This window comes from Trachymyrmex septentrionalis, unplaced genomic scaffold (genome assembly GCF_001594115.1).
Source record: "Trachymyrmex septentrionalis isolate Tsep2-gDNA-1 unplaced genomic scaffold, Tsep1.0 scaffold8, whole genome shotgun sequence".
In the NCBI taxonomy this organism is placed as follows: domain Eukaryota; kingdom Metazoa; phylum Arthropoda; class Insecta; order Hymenoptera; family Formicidae; genus Trachymyrmex; species Trachymyrmex septentrionalis.
This window is the reverse complement of record NW_017305987.1, coordinates 1,309,848-1,325,449: the sequence shown is the minus strand read 5'-3', so window position 1 is coordinate 1,325,449 and position 15,602 is coordinate 1,309,848. Positions and strand designations below refer to the sequence as shown.

General features: G+C 38.4%; 1 protein-coding gene across 11 annotated transcripts in view; it reads right to left on the bottom strand.

Moving 5' to 3' along the window:
* Window positions 1-15,602, bottom strand: part of LOC108754489 (sex determination protein fruitless) — a 67,888-nt gene that overhangs the window by 18,546 nt on the left and 33,740 nt on the right. For 8 of the 11 annotated variants that reach the window (XM_018496814.1, XM_018496810.1, XM_018496809.1 and 5 more), the window contains one exon: window positions 5,437-5,745. The exons of the other annotated variants lie outside the window; for them this stretch is intronic. In XM_018496814.1, coding sequence (XP_018352316.1) covers window positions 5,453-5,745 — 293 coding nt within the window. In that variant the 3' untranslated portion in view covers window positions 5,437-5,452. Of the gene's footprint in view, window positions 1-5,436; window positions 5,746-15,602 lie in introns of those variants that run through there. 11 annotated transcript variants of the gene reach the window in all.

Genomic DNA, 15,602 nt, shown 5'->3' with positions numbered 1-15,602 from the left:
TATATATATATATATATATATATATATATATATATATATATATGCATTGTGCTTCAAAATGATCACAATGGAAACAGCCATTTTGATCAACACGTTTCGTTTCAGATTCAGCGTACTTTTAGTTAACTGGAAATCATTGCTGAATAGACGTGTTGAGTGCGTTTAGGACCGTTCGGTAGACAATCGTAAAACGGTTGCAAAACTGTTGAGTTTCCGCTGAACGCGTCCATGGTGTTTAAGGCTTTAAGAACGTTAACGTTGAACAGCGAATCGTTGACGAATCAATTTCGATGTTCTTAGTTCCCTGAGTGAAAGTCCATACGAGTTAATGTTTTTGTGGATAACAATTCCCGCTACTTTTATACGGAAAACCGCTTAATATTTGAAACATAATCAGCCGAATATCGACGTCTTTAATTTTAGCCGTATAAATATTTTAATGAACGTTATATGGCGTCTTTGAGTACCCCTCGTTTTCGCACGGAGGACGGAATTGTTGAAAGAATCGCTCGCATTGCTCGTAAAAGTCGTTCTCTGATCCTCCTCCAGACTCCGCTTCTTTCGCGGTTCGATTTTCTCTGACGTTCTCTCGCTTTCCCTCTCGCCCTCTGCGCAGCAGAGACGACTCATCTCGCGATTATAAACTCATCTGGAGCCGGAGAAATTGCAATCAACTCCTAAATTATCGTACGACAAGAACATCGTACTGATTTTTTTAATCGCAGAATAAAAAGTTTCATGCTGTTTATAAAATTCCTATTCATTAAATAATGCGATATGTACTTCGCGTAGATTTCAAAAGACATCTAAAAACACAAATATTGATATAGACCAAAAAAAAACGCTCGATAAACATCTGTCGAGAATGTCCGTATATATAGTATATTGATCGGAGCTGGAGGACTCAACTTTGTGGCAATAATAGGCGCGACGGACGTTAGGCGATTATAATTAATAGACGTTTCTAAACTAGCGCGGAGCTGTAGCGGAGAGGACGAAGACTTTGAAAAAAAAAAAAAAAAGCAAGGCAAAGAGAGAAAGAAGAGAAGTTGATCGGAGTTGTGATTTCTCAGCCAAGGAGGTAGGCCTGCAGGTGCACCTTAACACGATTCAACCCGCCCCTATCAATAAATAAACCTTGCGTGTGTCGCGTATTGCAATATAATGTTGCGCCTGCGTATATATAAACAGTGAATAACATATATATAAAATCATAAAACGATAAAACAAAATAAAATAAATTATCCAATATATTAATATATATACTTAATAATCTGCAATAATATATTAATATTCTGGTTATATATTATTAAATTATAGGTATATGCGTGTTCGGTAGCCTTAACTATGCAAAGTGCCCCTTTTTTGCAAAAAAGAGAGAAGATCGACGGTAATATCATTTCATCACAATATTGCGGTTTGGCTCTTTGAATAGCTATGGGGGTTTCTGCGTTTCCGTATGTACGTACGTGTTTCTCTTCGTGTGTAATGTTATGTATGCGTGTGTGTCTTCTAGCGACCCCCCCCCCCCCCACCCCCCGTAAAATAGGCGATTAGTTTTCTGCATCTATGCGCCAAGTAACTTTTTAATCTATTGTATTTTCTAGATTCAATGGTGAAAAAGTGTGCTAGCCGAAAAATCTGAGATCGCCGAAGGGTGGGAGGAGAAAGGGGGTCGCTCTTATCATTTAACGTTTAAAACGCAGAAAGTGTTTTCGATCTGACCCACGACTTTGGCGTCGGATTTGGTTTGCCAGCTCCGCAGATTAGCAATCGATTTGGATCTCGTCCGCGAAGCGGGGAAGACCTCTTCAAATTATATTCGGCGAACTGTCTGAGACATTGGACGCTATGGGGTCGCTGCGCTTTCGCGTTCGATTAAAGGAAAGCTTTCTTTCTATCCCTGTTGCGTGTCCCGCGCCTATCCTGCGAGGCGCCTCCTATTTTTTTTTTTTTTTCACTCGTGTGCATGTGTAATAATATGTAAAGACGTCGCTCTGAAGATAATTAGGAGATCATTTCTTTGAACGATTTCGCAGAACGTTGAAATTCAGGCGCGTTGTCGAAATGATCGAGATACATTTACGCCTAAACGCGCAGACCGATCTTGGACACTTGAAAATCATCGGACAGCCGTTGGATGATGGCGTTCGAAAAAAAAAAAATGGTTTCCTAATTGCTCCTGAGCTTGACGTACATTCATCCGCGTTCCTTGTAAAACCATGGTTATAATATGTATGTATATATATATATACGTTACACGTAAATTTCGCGATGTATGAAGGAAAAAATAAAAACAAACGAACAAAGAAGAAAAAAAGAACAAACAGATTGCACCTCAACCAATTAAATATCAATGTGCAATGACGATACGAGTATCGTGACCATCCCTTGAATAAAATTAATCTTTAACGTAACTATATCTCCAACCAATGATGTAGAAATGTAGATTATTAGTGTGTGGTAGGTTATATAAAGTATAAAATATAGTACTCTATAAATCATCCAATATAAGTAAAACCTTATTTGTTGCCTACGCACTTAAGTCCCGAATCGTGGAATGTCTCCGTGATTTCCACTATTTATCCTCGCGATCGCGCGTTATAACAGCGCGGCGTGCGGCTTAACCGTTAATATTATAAACTTTAGGTGTTAATTAACAAGTAACGTGCGTTTTATAGTCAAAGTTCATATTAGGACTGCAAAGCGCGCTAAACGTAACGTTTATTATCAAAATTTTACGAACGTGTGCATAAAGGACAGAGATATCGTTGTCGCTCGATTTGCTGTTTGCGTGTTTACTTGCGTGTTTACTTGCGTGTGAGGGTGTATACGCGTGTCTCTGCGTGTGTCGCTGATGCGTGTTGTCCCTTTTCGCGGTGCCGAACCCTTCTCACCCTTCGTGAGAACTGCTCCCGAGTGTAGCCGCGTGTGAAAGGCCAGGATGTAAACAGTCCGTGTGTGCGTGTGTGTGCGTGTGTGTGTGTGTGTGTGTATACTTGCGTGTAACTCGCGTGCGTAGGTTAATATTGCTACTGGTTCCCAAAAGACTGGTAACGATTACAATCTAATATGAAGTCCAACTATAAACTCTTCAACAACTATACGATTCACCCTGCGTATCGAATGAATTACTCCCACCGACTCAGCTTTATAATTAATAGATATCATTATAATTAATTGATTCATTAATATTCTTTCCGGCTGCCGTCTCGCCGTCCCGATCGGTCGGCAGCAGCATCTACGGGAGGAAATTGGCACCACGTTTGCTCCCATTTTATATATTATATATATTTATATATGTATTTATATTATGTAATTAAATCCGCGCGCGCGCGCACACACACACCAATCGCGCGAACGGTATACATTATATCGTTTTAATCGCGCGGACACTCGCTAAAAATTATCGGCGATCGATGCAGCGCTCGTTTTTTTTCTCATCGCGAGAAAAAGAGAAAAGATAAAGAGCTGCCCCGGTCTTTGGACACATCGTCGCGACGTGGACGCGGCCGACGTGCACACGAGGTTGACGCACGCGAGCGCTCATGATACATTGGATTGGATCGTCGATCGGATCAACGAAAACGCGAGCGTAAACACGACGGTTTTCCCCGCGCGAAAAGCGGAGAGGTATCTTCTCTTACGCGGCAGTTGGTAAAAAAAAAAAAAAGCGACCTGCGCTAAGCAATACGGCTCGTCTCGGATCGATCGCGATCGATCGACGGTGACAGCGATCGAAAAACGACACTCGGATTACTCTACCTCGACTACCGCCGCCTCGTAATACGAGAGACTCGGAAAGATTGCGTGGGAGATCGAAGAATTTGAGATGTTAAGCAATTCGAGGCGAAAAGGGGCAATTTCGCGGCCTCATTCATTTCGATTTAGAGACCAGGTAATAAAATCCAGCCACGAGATGACAAACATTTGATTGCCCTGTCATTTTTGTCAATTTCAGCAAATTCAGAATTAGAGTCCCTCTAATACAGTCTGACCACGCAACACGAAATGGTCGTACACTAATATCGTGTGAATCTGGTACGAATGTGTGTGTGTACGGTGTAAATGTGGAACGTCTGTTCTTTGAATGTACGTTATTTTGAGAGGGTTTAGGATCGACCAATGAAAACAATCATGTTCAGTGGCCGGACTCTACCTTGTAGGGTACACTATTGAGAATGAATGAGATAGTACAAGTTGAAACGAGGTACTATACGTAAAAAGAGAACAGTGTACACATCTATCTTTCTCATAATCGTTTTGACAAAATTGTGGCCAGATTCTGTTATAGGATCTCTAGTTCGATCTAGAGATTCTCTAAAAGACTACCTACATAAAAAGTAATATCGTAATAAGTTGCAAGCCATAAGAAATTAACCAATCACAGTCAAATGTGAAGAAAATAATCCAATATGATTGGTTCATTTTTTACAGTTTAGAACTCACTACATAATATTACTCCCACTGTAGACGATAAAAGTTTGGATACGAAGGGATTTCGTCAAAATTATGCAGAAGAAGATATCCATTCTCTCTTCATCTTTTTCTTCTCTCTCTCTCTCTCTCTCTCTCTCTCTCTCTCTCTCTCTCTCTCTCAAATTGACAAAACATGGTGGACCAATCAAAACTGGCCACCCAGACTCTTATTAAGAGGTCTCTAGTTCGATCTTTCGAAAAGTCGGAGGAACAGCAACGCGTTGTCGTCCCATCGCCATTGTCACCGTCGCGCGTTAACGAGCATTCTTCGTCCGGCAAGACAAATCGAATTGGATTTCACGATCACGGTGAAACTTCCCGGCCATCGCAACGCGGAGCATCAACCTCGAGATCGCGACTACGTTTTTCACCTCCGCTCCTCGGCACCTCGTGGAAGGGGGAAAAAAAAAAAAGAAAAAAAAAAGAACTTAGCCCTCACAGCGCTTCGACGTTAGCTACAAACAAGCCCACTCCCAAAAAAAAAAAAGTCACCGCACACTAAACTGTACACGTCGCCGTATATTAATCTTTACTGTTCCATATTTTTTTTACTATTTTTGCGATTTTCGTTTGTTAAAAAAGACCCCTACAGGAGAAATTCTCGGTATCCCTTAAGCGTAGAACCTACAAAAGATTTGGTGTTCGAGAAAGAAGAAAAGCCGAGAGAGATCGGCCCTTTTCCCCCCAATGGCCGTAAACTTCAGGGCCGCATTTTCGCCGTACGCGGAATACCACCCCCTCCGTGGCTGCGGCCACCCGCGCTCTCAATATGTATTCCATTATTTATATATATATATATATATATATATAATTTTTGGGGCGCGCGCGTATGTTATATATATTATATTTCAATATATATGTATATGCATATTTAAATATATATTTAATATATATTAAATATATATTAAATATATATATATATATAATATATATATATCTTTTTATCTTCTTTTTTTCGTCTCTTCCGGCGTCTTTAGGATAGAGTGTTCATAGTATCGTTGCTCGCTGAGAGCGCCAACGAGCCCGTCATGAAATCATTAAGATCGATCTTTCTCGCTTCGGGATGTTTGAATTTAAAGTGCGTGCGCAGGTTGTCGCTACGTGTGTACGTGGCACGACAGAGAGGACACTCAAACCTGCCGGGGAAGTGGACGTGGTAGTGGTTCCTGATGTGCGTCACGACCTTGCCGCACAGCTTGCACCTGTGAAGGTTGCAGCCGCCTGGCACCCGGTCAAAGGTCAGCCGCATGTGCCAGGCTTTTGAACCTGCAACATCAACACAAGACAAGTCACTTTCAACTGTTGGCTTCCCGACACGACGCGGCGAGTCGCCCGGTCGCCGGCGACTCGTTTCTCTCTCTTTCTTTTTTTTTTTTCCGTTCTTATTTTATCTGATTTTTTTTTTTTTTTTTCGTCATGTTATTTTGCGATTACGTTATTGTTACTTCTATGCCGTTTCCGTGCTGCTTTCGCTTTGTGGTACTTTACGTGGATTACTTTTTTTTTTTTTTTTTTCTTGTTTGTCTCTACAGCGTCTTTTTCGAGGGTCGTCGGATCCTTGGATACTCGGGTAGGGCATTCGACTCTCCGTGGAAGTCTCTCGGATTCCAGGATCAAGTCGAATCCTCGAATCCACGGACCAGAACTGCGGACGGATCCCCCGGTTTTTGGGTCTTTGAATCTTTGGATTCTCGAATTCTTGGAAATTCTGAGATCTCTAGATCACCGAGTCCTACGATCTTGAGACATTCGATCTTCGGAATCTTGAACCTACAGATACTCGGCTTCTCGAATCCTTGGATTCTAAGATCCCCGAGGTCTTGAGTCCCCTGGGGTCGTCGGACATTTAACTCCTCGCAGATGCAAATAAGATCCCTCTGTATCCTTGGATCCTCCGATCCTGATCTCACTCTCGTTAATTTCGCGCGTTCGTCGTCCCCGAGTTTTCTTTTTAAGTCGCCTGCTTCCCTACCTCTCTAAATTTCTTTCTTTTATTTTAAAACTTCTTCCCTTCCTCTAACAAATGTACCGTGTATGTATATTATATGTGTATGTGTTAAACTCTTATATATATATATATTAATCGAATTGGTAGAGACAGACAGAACGCAAAAGAAACATTGCAGCAAATATATAAATAATAGAAAAAAAGAGATTTTGATTTTTCCTCTCATCACGTTTATCATGAAAGAAATAATTTGAAAATATTGCTTTTCCTAATCGGATAAACTGATTCGTGAAAATTGACGTATAGTGGAAAAAGGGTATTATGTATATCAGCCTGTTAGGAAAGCAGCTTATATACTACTCTTGAAATAAATATCTCGCGCAATGTCGTTACGATTTCACGATAAACCATGAAAATCGAGATCTTTGATAAAAAAATCGATCATCCGTTACCGCGGCGTTCGCTTTGAGGCGTCGCTGCTCTTTATACGTGAATTGCAAGACGTTGTATCGTTTTAATAAATTTAAATAAATTAAGCCGCGCGCGCGCGAGTTCAGATATCAAATAATTTCGTCGCTCGAGAGACCGTCTCTCTCTCTCTTTCTCTCTCTTTTTCTCTTTCTTTCTCTCTGCACGAAAAAGCGCGCTTAATAATTCTGCATTTAAAAACATGGAATTTCGCTTTGTGAGAGGCATGAGCTCTTACAGGCCATTTTCGCGAATATCTGATATAAAAAAAAAAAACGCGGCCATAACGAAGGGATAAATATTAAATCAAGCGACGCTTCGGGCCAGTAAAACTAAACGAGCAACGCCGCCACTCTCGTGTATTTAACATAAATTTTGCACTGTCTTCGTAAAATGATAAAAATGACTTACATGTCTAGAAAGTGATGAGAATTTTTTCGAATTTATCATTAACGTTGAAACGTTGCAGCAACCGAGAAGTTCGCGACACAAAAGTTGAAAAATGCGACGTAGATTTTTTTATTTCTATTCTCTTTTATTCAAATTTTTTCGCCCTCTGTTCCGCTGCTTCTGAATTCCTAAGATTATTTTACGCACACTGAAAAAAAGATTGGCTGCTGCAGCAAATTAGATGGTAAAATATGTGCCAGTCTTTTTAATTAGCTGCAGAAGCCAATTTTTGCGTTAGCCTAGCTGCAACGTCAGTTGCGTGTAGGATTCCGACAGGCTAACGCAATTAAAAATTGACTGCTGCTGCAATCAATTAAAAATGCTATGCCTTAAATACTTTACCATCTAATTTGCTGCAGCAGCCAATCTTTTTTTTTTTTTCACTGCAGCAGTTATGTAATCGTTGACTAATGGAAAAGTAGCTAATTTTCAGATATACGATTGTCATTCAATACGAAGAAAGTGCAAAATAGTGTAAAATATTCTTAGGAATGTGCACCGAGTAACGAACGAGCTGCGCCGAAGATATACACCGCGCGTCTTCGAAGCGCAAACAACTTGCCTCTCAACGCGATCGAAATACGAGATACTCGAGGCAGACGAGAAGGTGCGATTAAAGCGTCAGACACGTAAGTGTTCTCGTTAAACATCGATCAAACTCCAAACCAGTGCGATTAATCAGAGAAAAAGCGTAAAATGGGTGTACAAATTTTGTGCGTAGCCAAAGCGAGCTGATCATAAAAAGGCTTTTCTCGTTCTTCCGATATCGCGTTAATCCCTCGCGTGCTTCATATTGATATACGTACTATGAATAAATGATATATTTCTGCGTATATAATAATATAAGGTATACTATTGCGTGTATCATGGCGGCAGATAATAGAATCAATGAAATTTTTGCCCCAAAACTAGCAGGAGGAATATAAAGAAATTATTAGAAAATCTTTACGTTTCTAATAAATTTAAATAACAAATTGAATCTTTTAGTTAAAAGTCACAAACTTCTCTGTTAAACGGCCTTCAGAAGAACTTGAAGAGGATACGGCTCAAGGAATTTCTTGAGTAACAAAATGTATAGTTACGAATTCGTTAGAAACTTTTAAAAATTTTATGTCCGCACTCGGCGATTCTTCTGATGCGAATCAGAGGTCACAGAAAATGATTAAAACATCTTTTCACGTAATGTATATCACTGATAGCTATCATATTGCATTTTTGCAATTTGGGGCAAATTTTTAATTGATCAAAGAGCAGTATGTTGGACGATTGCACTATTAAATTCAAATTAATGTCAAATTATATCCAATTTGAATTATTTTTAATCATTTCTATTTAGATCTCGTAACTGCTCTCATTCAATATGTCGTTAATTTAATTAAAATAAGTATATCAAGTTAAACAATTTAACTTAAGAAGATGCATTAAATTTGACTTAAATTTAGTTTATTATTTATTAATTTACTAATTATAAGAGTGCAGTATTCTCGAAATTCTTTGAAGTAAAATCTCATTCTAAAGAGTAAGAATTGAACTAGAAGAAGAGATTTAACTTTCAATCTTTAAGAGTGATATTTCACTCTTCAGAGTGAGATTCCAAAAGTTTTAGAGAATACATTAATTTGAACATTATTTTACTTAAAAACTAATCACAGAGAGATGGATTGCTTTACATTTTGACACACATAGAAATTAAAAATAACAAAATGTTATTCAAGGGACTATCATTGCTTTTTTGATATCTAATAATAATGTGTGTGAACATCCACGGAAATGGTATACCTTATATTCTTATACGTTCTCGCAAGCAAAAAAAAATGAAAAAAATCATCATCGACCTGCATTGTTACTAGATTAACTTTCGTTTCACGTGCGGCGTTTCTCTGCAACGAGAGAACGCGTTCAGACAAGTTATAATTTCAGCGAGACATTTTGGCCCACGAAATTAGGCGGTGCACCGCGTAGCCGACATTATGCCGGTCGGCCTAATTAATTAACGAAATGATACATATACGTAAGACGACCGAAACAATTATACTCCCATATCCTAATGTACGAGCGAAACGAGGTCGTTGTATTATTCAAGGACACCAAATGGTTCTGTCTGTCTCGAGGCACGAGTGCCTAGCACCAAAATCTCAAACAGAAGAGATAGACTCGAAACGTGATGGAGTACTTTGCGAGCAGTATGGTGCCTGCAGAGTGCTCGCAGCATACGCGAGTATGCGCGTTGCATCGTGTATAAACCCAATAATGTCGTGAAATCCCTCTGTCGCAGAGACGCATAGAACACCTCAGAATGTCAAATCCCTCTCTTCAAGCTTGTAGTCTTTCATAAACCTCAGAAGATCTCTCTATCTCTCTATTATAATCTCTATTAAAACGAGCAATCTGTATGCACATATTCTGCTTAATAAGTAGAAATAAATGTTAATGAAAAATAAATCTTTCGAGATTGCTGGGCTCATACATGGATCGAAGAAAAATATCTATAGAAAATATTATTTCAAATAGTCATAAAGTCGGAAAATTGAAATTTATCTTTAAGGAAATGCATGGCCAAAAAGCAGACGCAAGTTCTTAACCTTTACAAAGAATACAGAGAAGTATGAATTAAAACAAATCTTACTCAAGGAAAAACTGTAAGATTGTAAATATATTTTAAATATAGATCCCCGCCATCTAAGAGACGTCTGAGAAAATATACGATAAAACTGACGCCACAAAATTATCCATTTCAAAGTACGCGTAAAACTATTTCTTTAATAAATTAATTTCTTTTTATGGAGAGAGAGACGTGAACTGTGAGCCGCGCGAAAATGATTTACTCCAGCAGACTCCGCACGACAGGGAAATGACACTCGAGGTGCTCCATGATCTGGAAAAATGGAGTCCCTGAAAGCTCGCGCCGCCATTCGGACTGATCAATATTCGTTTTTACGCGCCTCACTTAAAGTATTTGCACGTACCTGGAATATCCGCCGACAATCATAATGGAAACGATAAGAAAAAGAAAGCACATATCCCAACGGTATAAAAATCTATAAAAATTTATTTTCAGCAGATAGAAATATTTAACGGATTCTTATCGACTTGCGCTTATATTTAAGTGTGTTTATACTTCAAAATTTTCTTACAATCGTTAAATCTTTTTTTTAAACATTTAAAAATCTTCCCTTAAAAATCTGAAATTATTCGTATATAAAAGGATAAAAAAAAAAGTACAAAATTTTTCCACTAAGGAAATATTTTCTGCAATTATCAAAGGAATAATATGCTGTAACTTGCATGCAACGTTATAGAACCACTCTGTAGAATGCCATTTATTATTGTCGGGGCAAGATCATTTCGAGATCCGAATAGACTGACTGAACTCCCGCGAGAGAGAACTGGAACTCCATTCCGGCAATACCCCCAAGCATGATATCGCGTGTTAACCCTTTGCAAACCGTATTTTCGCGATGGTTACCCGTCACGTGTCATTTTATTTCACCGCGAAGTCAGCACCGTGCGAAGCGAAGCACATTCTGAGGTAAAAATATACAAGGAATCACTGGAGGAAACGGAATTTTGTGAGTAAAAACCCGCGGCGATATAAGTGCGCGGTAACAATCACATAAATACAATATTTAAATAATAGCATACATAAATAATTATTAAACTCGTGATCTACGAAAAAAATAAAACTGTACATTTTACAAATTACCTTACCAATTACCTCCAATAAAGTATTATTCATTATTATCGTTAATACTGAACTTATTTTCTGTTTACTATAAACTAAAGAATTAGTCGCCTATATACCGCCGCACAACATAGAGAACTAAAAGATATTTGCGCACTGTATTTACACGTATCTGCAATAATTACAGCACGGGCGTATTTCCCCGGATTATCCTACGTTTCAAAGCGTCACCTTATACGCAGCTACTCTGGGAAACGGTAAATACCACAAAGGGTTAAATCGCTGTCTATCCCCTCAACAAGCCGATTGCCGCCGCCGCCGCCGCGGTATCGTCGTATCGATCGGCTGCATTCACGCTAACTTCCGTTCTCGATTAATGCGCGATTTAAATAATATTCGCGTGACGGCGCGGGGGCAGCAGAGAAAGAAGGTGAAAGGTCACTACGTGCTTCCGATCGATGAAAGGATCGGCGCCAAGGAAAGGTTCGCGAAACATAGGAACGGTGTAGAAACGGGGAAAAGGACGGGAAGAAGGAAGCGGAGACGAGTTAAAAAACTTTCGTTGGTCTTGTTGACCGCTCGATTTTCAATGAAACTCGATCGCCCCCGCGTTACTTTTTCATTTCCACTTTCTCGAGTTTCCGTGACGAGTACTCGCGGAATGCAGCCGCAGGAACGACGCCCCGTCGACGTTGTAAAAAAAAAGAAGAAAGGCTTTGTACACGGTCGCTTTTTTTTTTTTATTATACATATACACAAGGTTGGGAACGATATTTTTAGATATACATGTATGTATACAAGTGTATCTCTTTTTCTCTTTTGTTAGTGCAATAGCCTCGGTTAGATTCGGTTAGAACAGTGTTTTTCAACCCTTTCTACGCGATCAAAATCGCCTCGAAATGTGCGAGAGATCGACGATGCGTCATGGAAAGATGCGATTACGGAAGTTATACCAATAACGAAGAGCTGTGATGAAATAATTATCACTCGGCATTTAATCGAACTATTTCTGGCTACACGAAGAACGAGAGATAAGACGAATAAAGTTTGCAAATAAATTTTCAAATTTTTCCAACGTTATTGATGTATCTCTTCCGTAGAAAATCACGGTAGTCCTTTTGATCTTGATTTCAATAAAACAGACACGTATAACATGACAGGTATTTTACAAGCTGGCGATGCATAATTACTCATCCCACAGTCATTTTGTGAAACGACCGAGAAACGAACTCAACTATTCGTAAATGCCTTTCTCGAACACCTTGTTGTTGCTACTTGCTTGAGATTCGTTTCAAGAAAATAAGATAGGTCTTAGAAAGGTTTTAAAAAAGGCGATTGCGCGCGAACTTTTGCTCAGATCAGATTTTTCGCGGCATGGAACAGAGGTTGAAAAACACCGAGTTAGAATACATCCCTTGTGAAGGAGCGAAGGTGCGAAGGTGCGAAGTTGCTGTTACGATTACGTTTCGCGGTTCGCATAAATTCAGGTAAGGCAACGTAAGGACTAGATTAGAAAAAAAGATTAGGAAAGTGAAAGAGTAAGAAACGAGAAATAACAGAGAGAGAGGGAGAGAGAGAGAGAGAGAGAGAGAGAGAGAGAGAGAGAGAGAGAATATGAATGAGAAGATAAAGTAGGGTCGAAAATGGTGAAGGCAAAGCACCTATGTCGGAAAATAATAATTTCCGAGAATAAACTCCAAGTAAACGAGAATCTGTTCCCTTTGTCAGGAGGAAAAGTAAAACTGGCTCTCTTTATACACAACACTATGACATGAACCATTTTGTTACGTGGTTAGACAACAACAAAAAATAGAGCGACTCTTGCGTTCTCTCACGAGAAATGCAAAAGCGCGCGTTCTCTTTGTTTTCTGATAGAACTGAGCCCTTTCCTAAAAAATAAATGAATAAATAAATAAATAAAAAATAGTATTCAAATACCAAGTCGCAAGAGTATCGAGTCCGACCAAAACGAAAAAAAAAAAAGAAAAAAAAGAAAAAAAAAAGAAAAAAACCGCAAAACACACGACTGTGATTCGCGATGGGTTAGATTAAATAATCATTGTTTATTATTTCAAATTCTCTTCTTGTGGTACAAAAATATTACAATATTTGATCTGGTAACTTCTTGTCACCTCTATTTACTCGCTTAAATCTTAATATCTGATGTGCACGCCAAAAAAAATTTTTCCGATACTTTCACTTGTTAAATTGATCTTGAGAACTGAAGCTTCAACAAGAAAACCGAGACTTCCACGAGAACTTTCATTGATCATAATAGATATGAATGATTCAAATAATTAGAGAACATCGACTCTTGGAATTCTGCCACCTGGTTCACAAGCCCGATAAGAAGACGTCAGAAATGTTAACGTCTTACGTTCCAAATGTGTTGTAAATTCGTTCTTGATTCTCTAGTTTTCAATATCTCGGTTTATTGTGAAATTTCGTTATAGACTCAGTTTGTGCGTTAGATAGTGCAAAAAAAACGGTAGCGTAAAATTTTGTTTGGCGCGCGCACATAGAAATCCTATTCTCTAAGTACACAAACATTAGCTTCGAAGGTTAATTAAATACTTACGATAGTTGCATTAATCTATTGGCGCATAGGCAGGCATCTTTTATGACACGATTTTTTTTTTTATGGAGGAGAGGAGGGAAGGATGAAGGAGAGAAAATTCATAATAAGCGCGATGGTCAACGCAGACCCTGACAGCATCGTTATCGAAAGTACTTTCTTCTTCAAGCTTGCCAAAGCAAAAAAATGCAGAACCTAACGTAGAAGAAGAACAGTAAAGACACGTGATTCAGAGAGGGGCCGTTTATGTATTCGTGGCACACGCAGGCGATTTCGCAAATCTGTTTCTTCGCATTGCATTTTTATCAATGTGAATTTATGTGTAGACAACGTATAGATGCACTCTAGCCTTGATTCATCGAGTTGCAGTTGTGCGTTTATTTATAGGCTTTTGGGGCTGAAGCTCTAAAGTCCTAAAACGCCACATTAACGAAGAAATTAGGTTATTTAAACGAGCGTAATTGTGCAATTTTATAAATCATTGAAACGATAAATACCGTGATTAACAGTATACGTACTTGGCTCGAGGAGGGAAGAGGCTAGATTTAGAGCCTTATTTATTTTTATGCTGTAATTCATTACCAATTCATTGCCCAAGTTCTCAAGAGATTGTTCGACGTTTTGCAACAATTATTGACAGATATATTTCATTGTATGCATTAAATTAAATGGATATCTCGATGTTTCTAAAGAAATTTTGGAGAAAATCTAGTTTTAAGATATCTTTGACAGCTTATTCTCTAAAGGAAGGATCAAACATCATCCATGTGATAACAATTGGATTATCATTTATGCCGTCAGAGATATAACACCAGAAGAAATAAGAGAAACTAAGAAAAATTATATCATTATTTAATTCAAATTGCCAAGTCATAATAGCAGGTTCGAGAGATTCAGAGAGAGAGAGAATGGTTTTAATTCGTATTTCATATTTTACGTTTTTAAATATTCATATTTGCTCAAATATATATGTATATAAAAAATATATATAATAGCTTTTTAAAATATTCCTTACAGTTCTTCAATGTCTAAATCAAGTTCTTAAGAAATTGTTCAACGTGTCGGCATTTTGCAACAATTATTAACAGTCATATTCCATTATATGTATATTACATTAAATGGATGTCTCTTTTTCAAAGAAATTTTGAAGATTCATTACAACAGTAACCATATTATGTTGTCGTTGCAGATATCTTGTATAACGAAAAAGCTACGCAACATCACTATAATGATGTCGAAATTATCATAACGAATTACAAAATAGAGGCTTTAGGCGCTCAAAGATCATAAGCCCATTAAATTTTCTAAACACGATCCTGCCGAGTGCTATTTAATTCTCGAATAATTTCTATATAATCAATGAGATTTCACGAAGACATTTTGTACAGAAGATTATCAAAATAATTAGGAAGACCAAAGTTCGACAGATCTGACGATCAAGTGCCAGAATTCTCATGCGACTGGAAAATTCGAGCACCGAACGTTTAAATGAGATCCGTAGACCTGGTGCCTAATTAACGACTATTTTCTCTCTCTCTCGTGTTTTTAACGGTGAAATACCATCTCGGACAATAAAAGACGATCCTTTAGAAATATTTGAACGACAAACTCCATGGTATAAACGTCGCAAGATCGAAACAGCGAAAACTGCTCAGCGATCTATTATGAACATGTCGCTGACTGCGCGTGTTTATAGGTAGCGTGACACTGGTTACATTTTAGTTATCGAGAAAGAGAATCGATGTCCCGACAATGCCAATATTTCTCTTCGCGAAATAGTCACCAACTATTCTCGAACTGCAAAATTAACGTGCGGAAATGAAATTCGAAATGGCACAATCTTGATTCGGACGCGACGCACAAATCGACTGATGATACAAACTGTTATTATGTAATATGCAACGTTTTTATTAATATCTAAATTAATATATAAATAATTTCAATCGATTTGTAAGAATCGATCTACGGAAAGATCGAAATGTCATCGTATCGTGTAAATC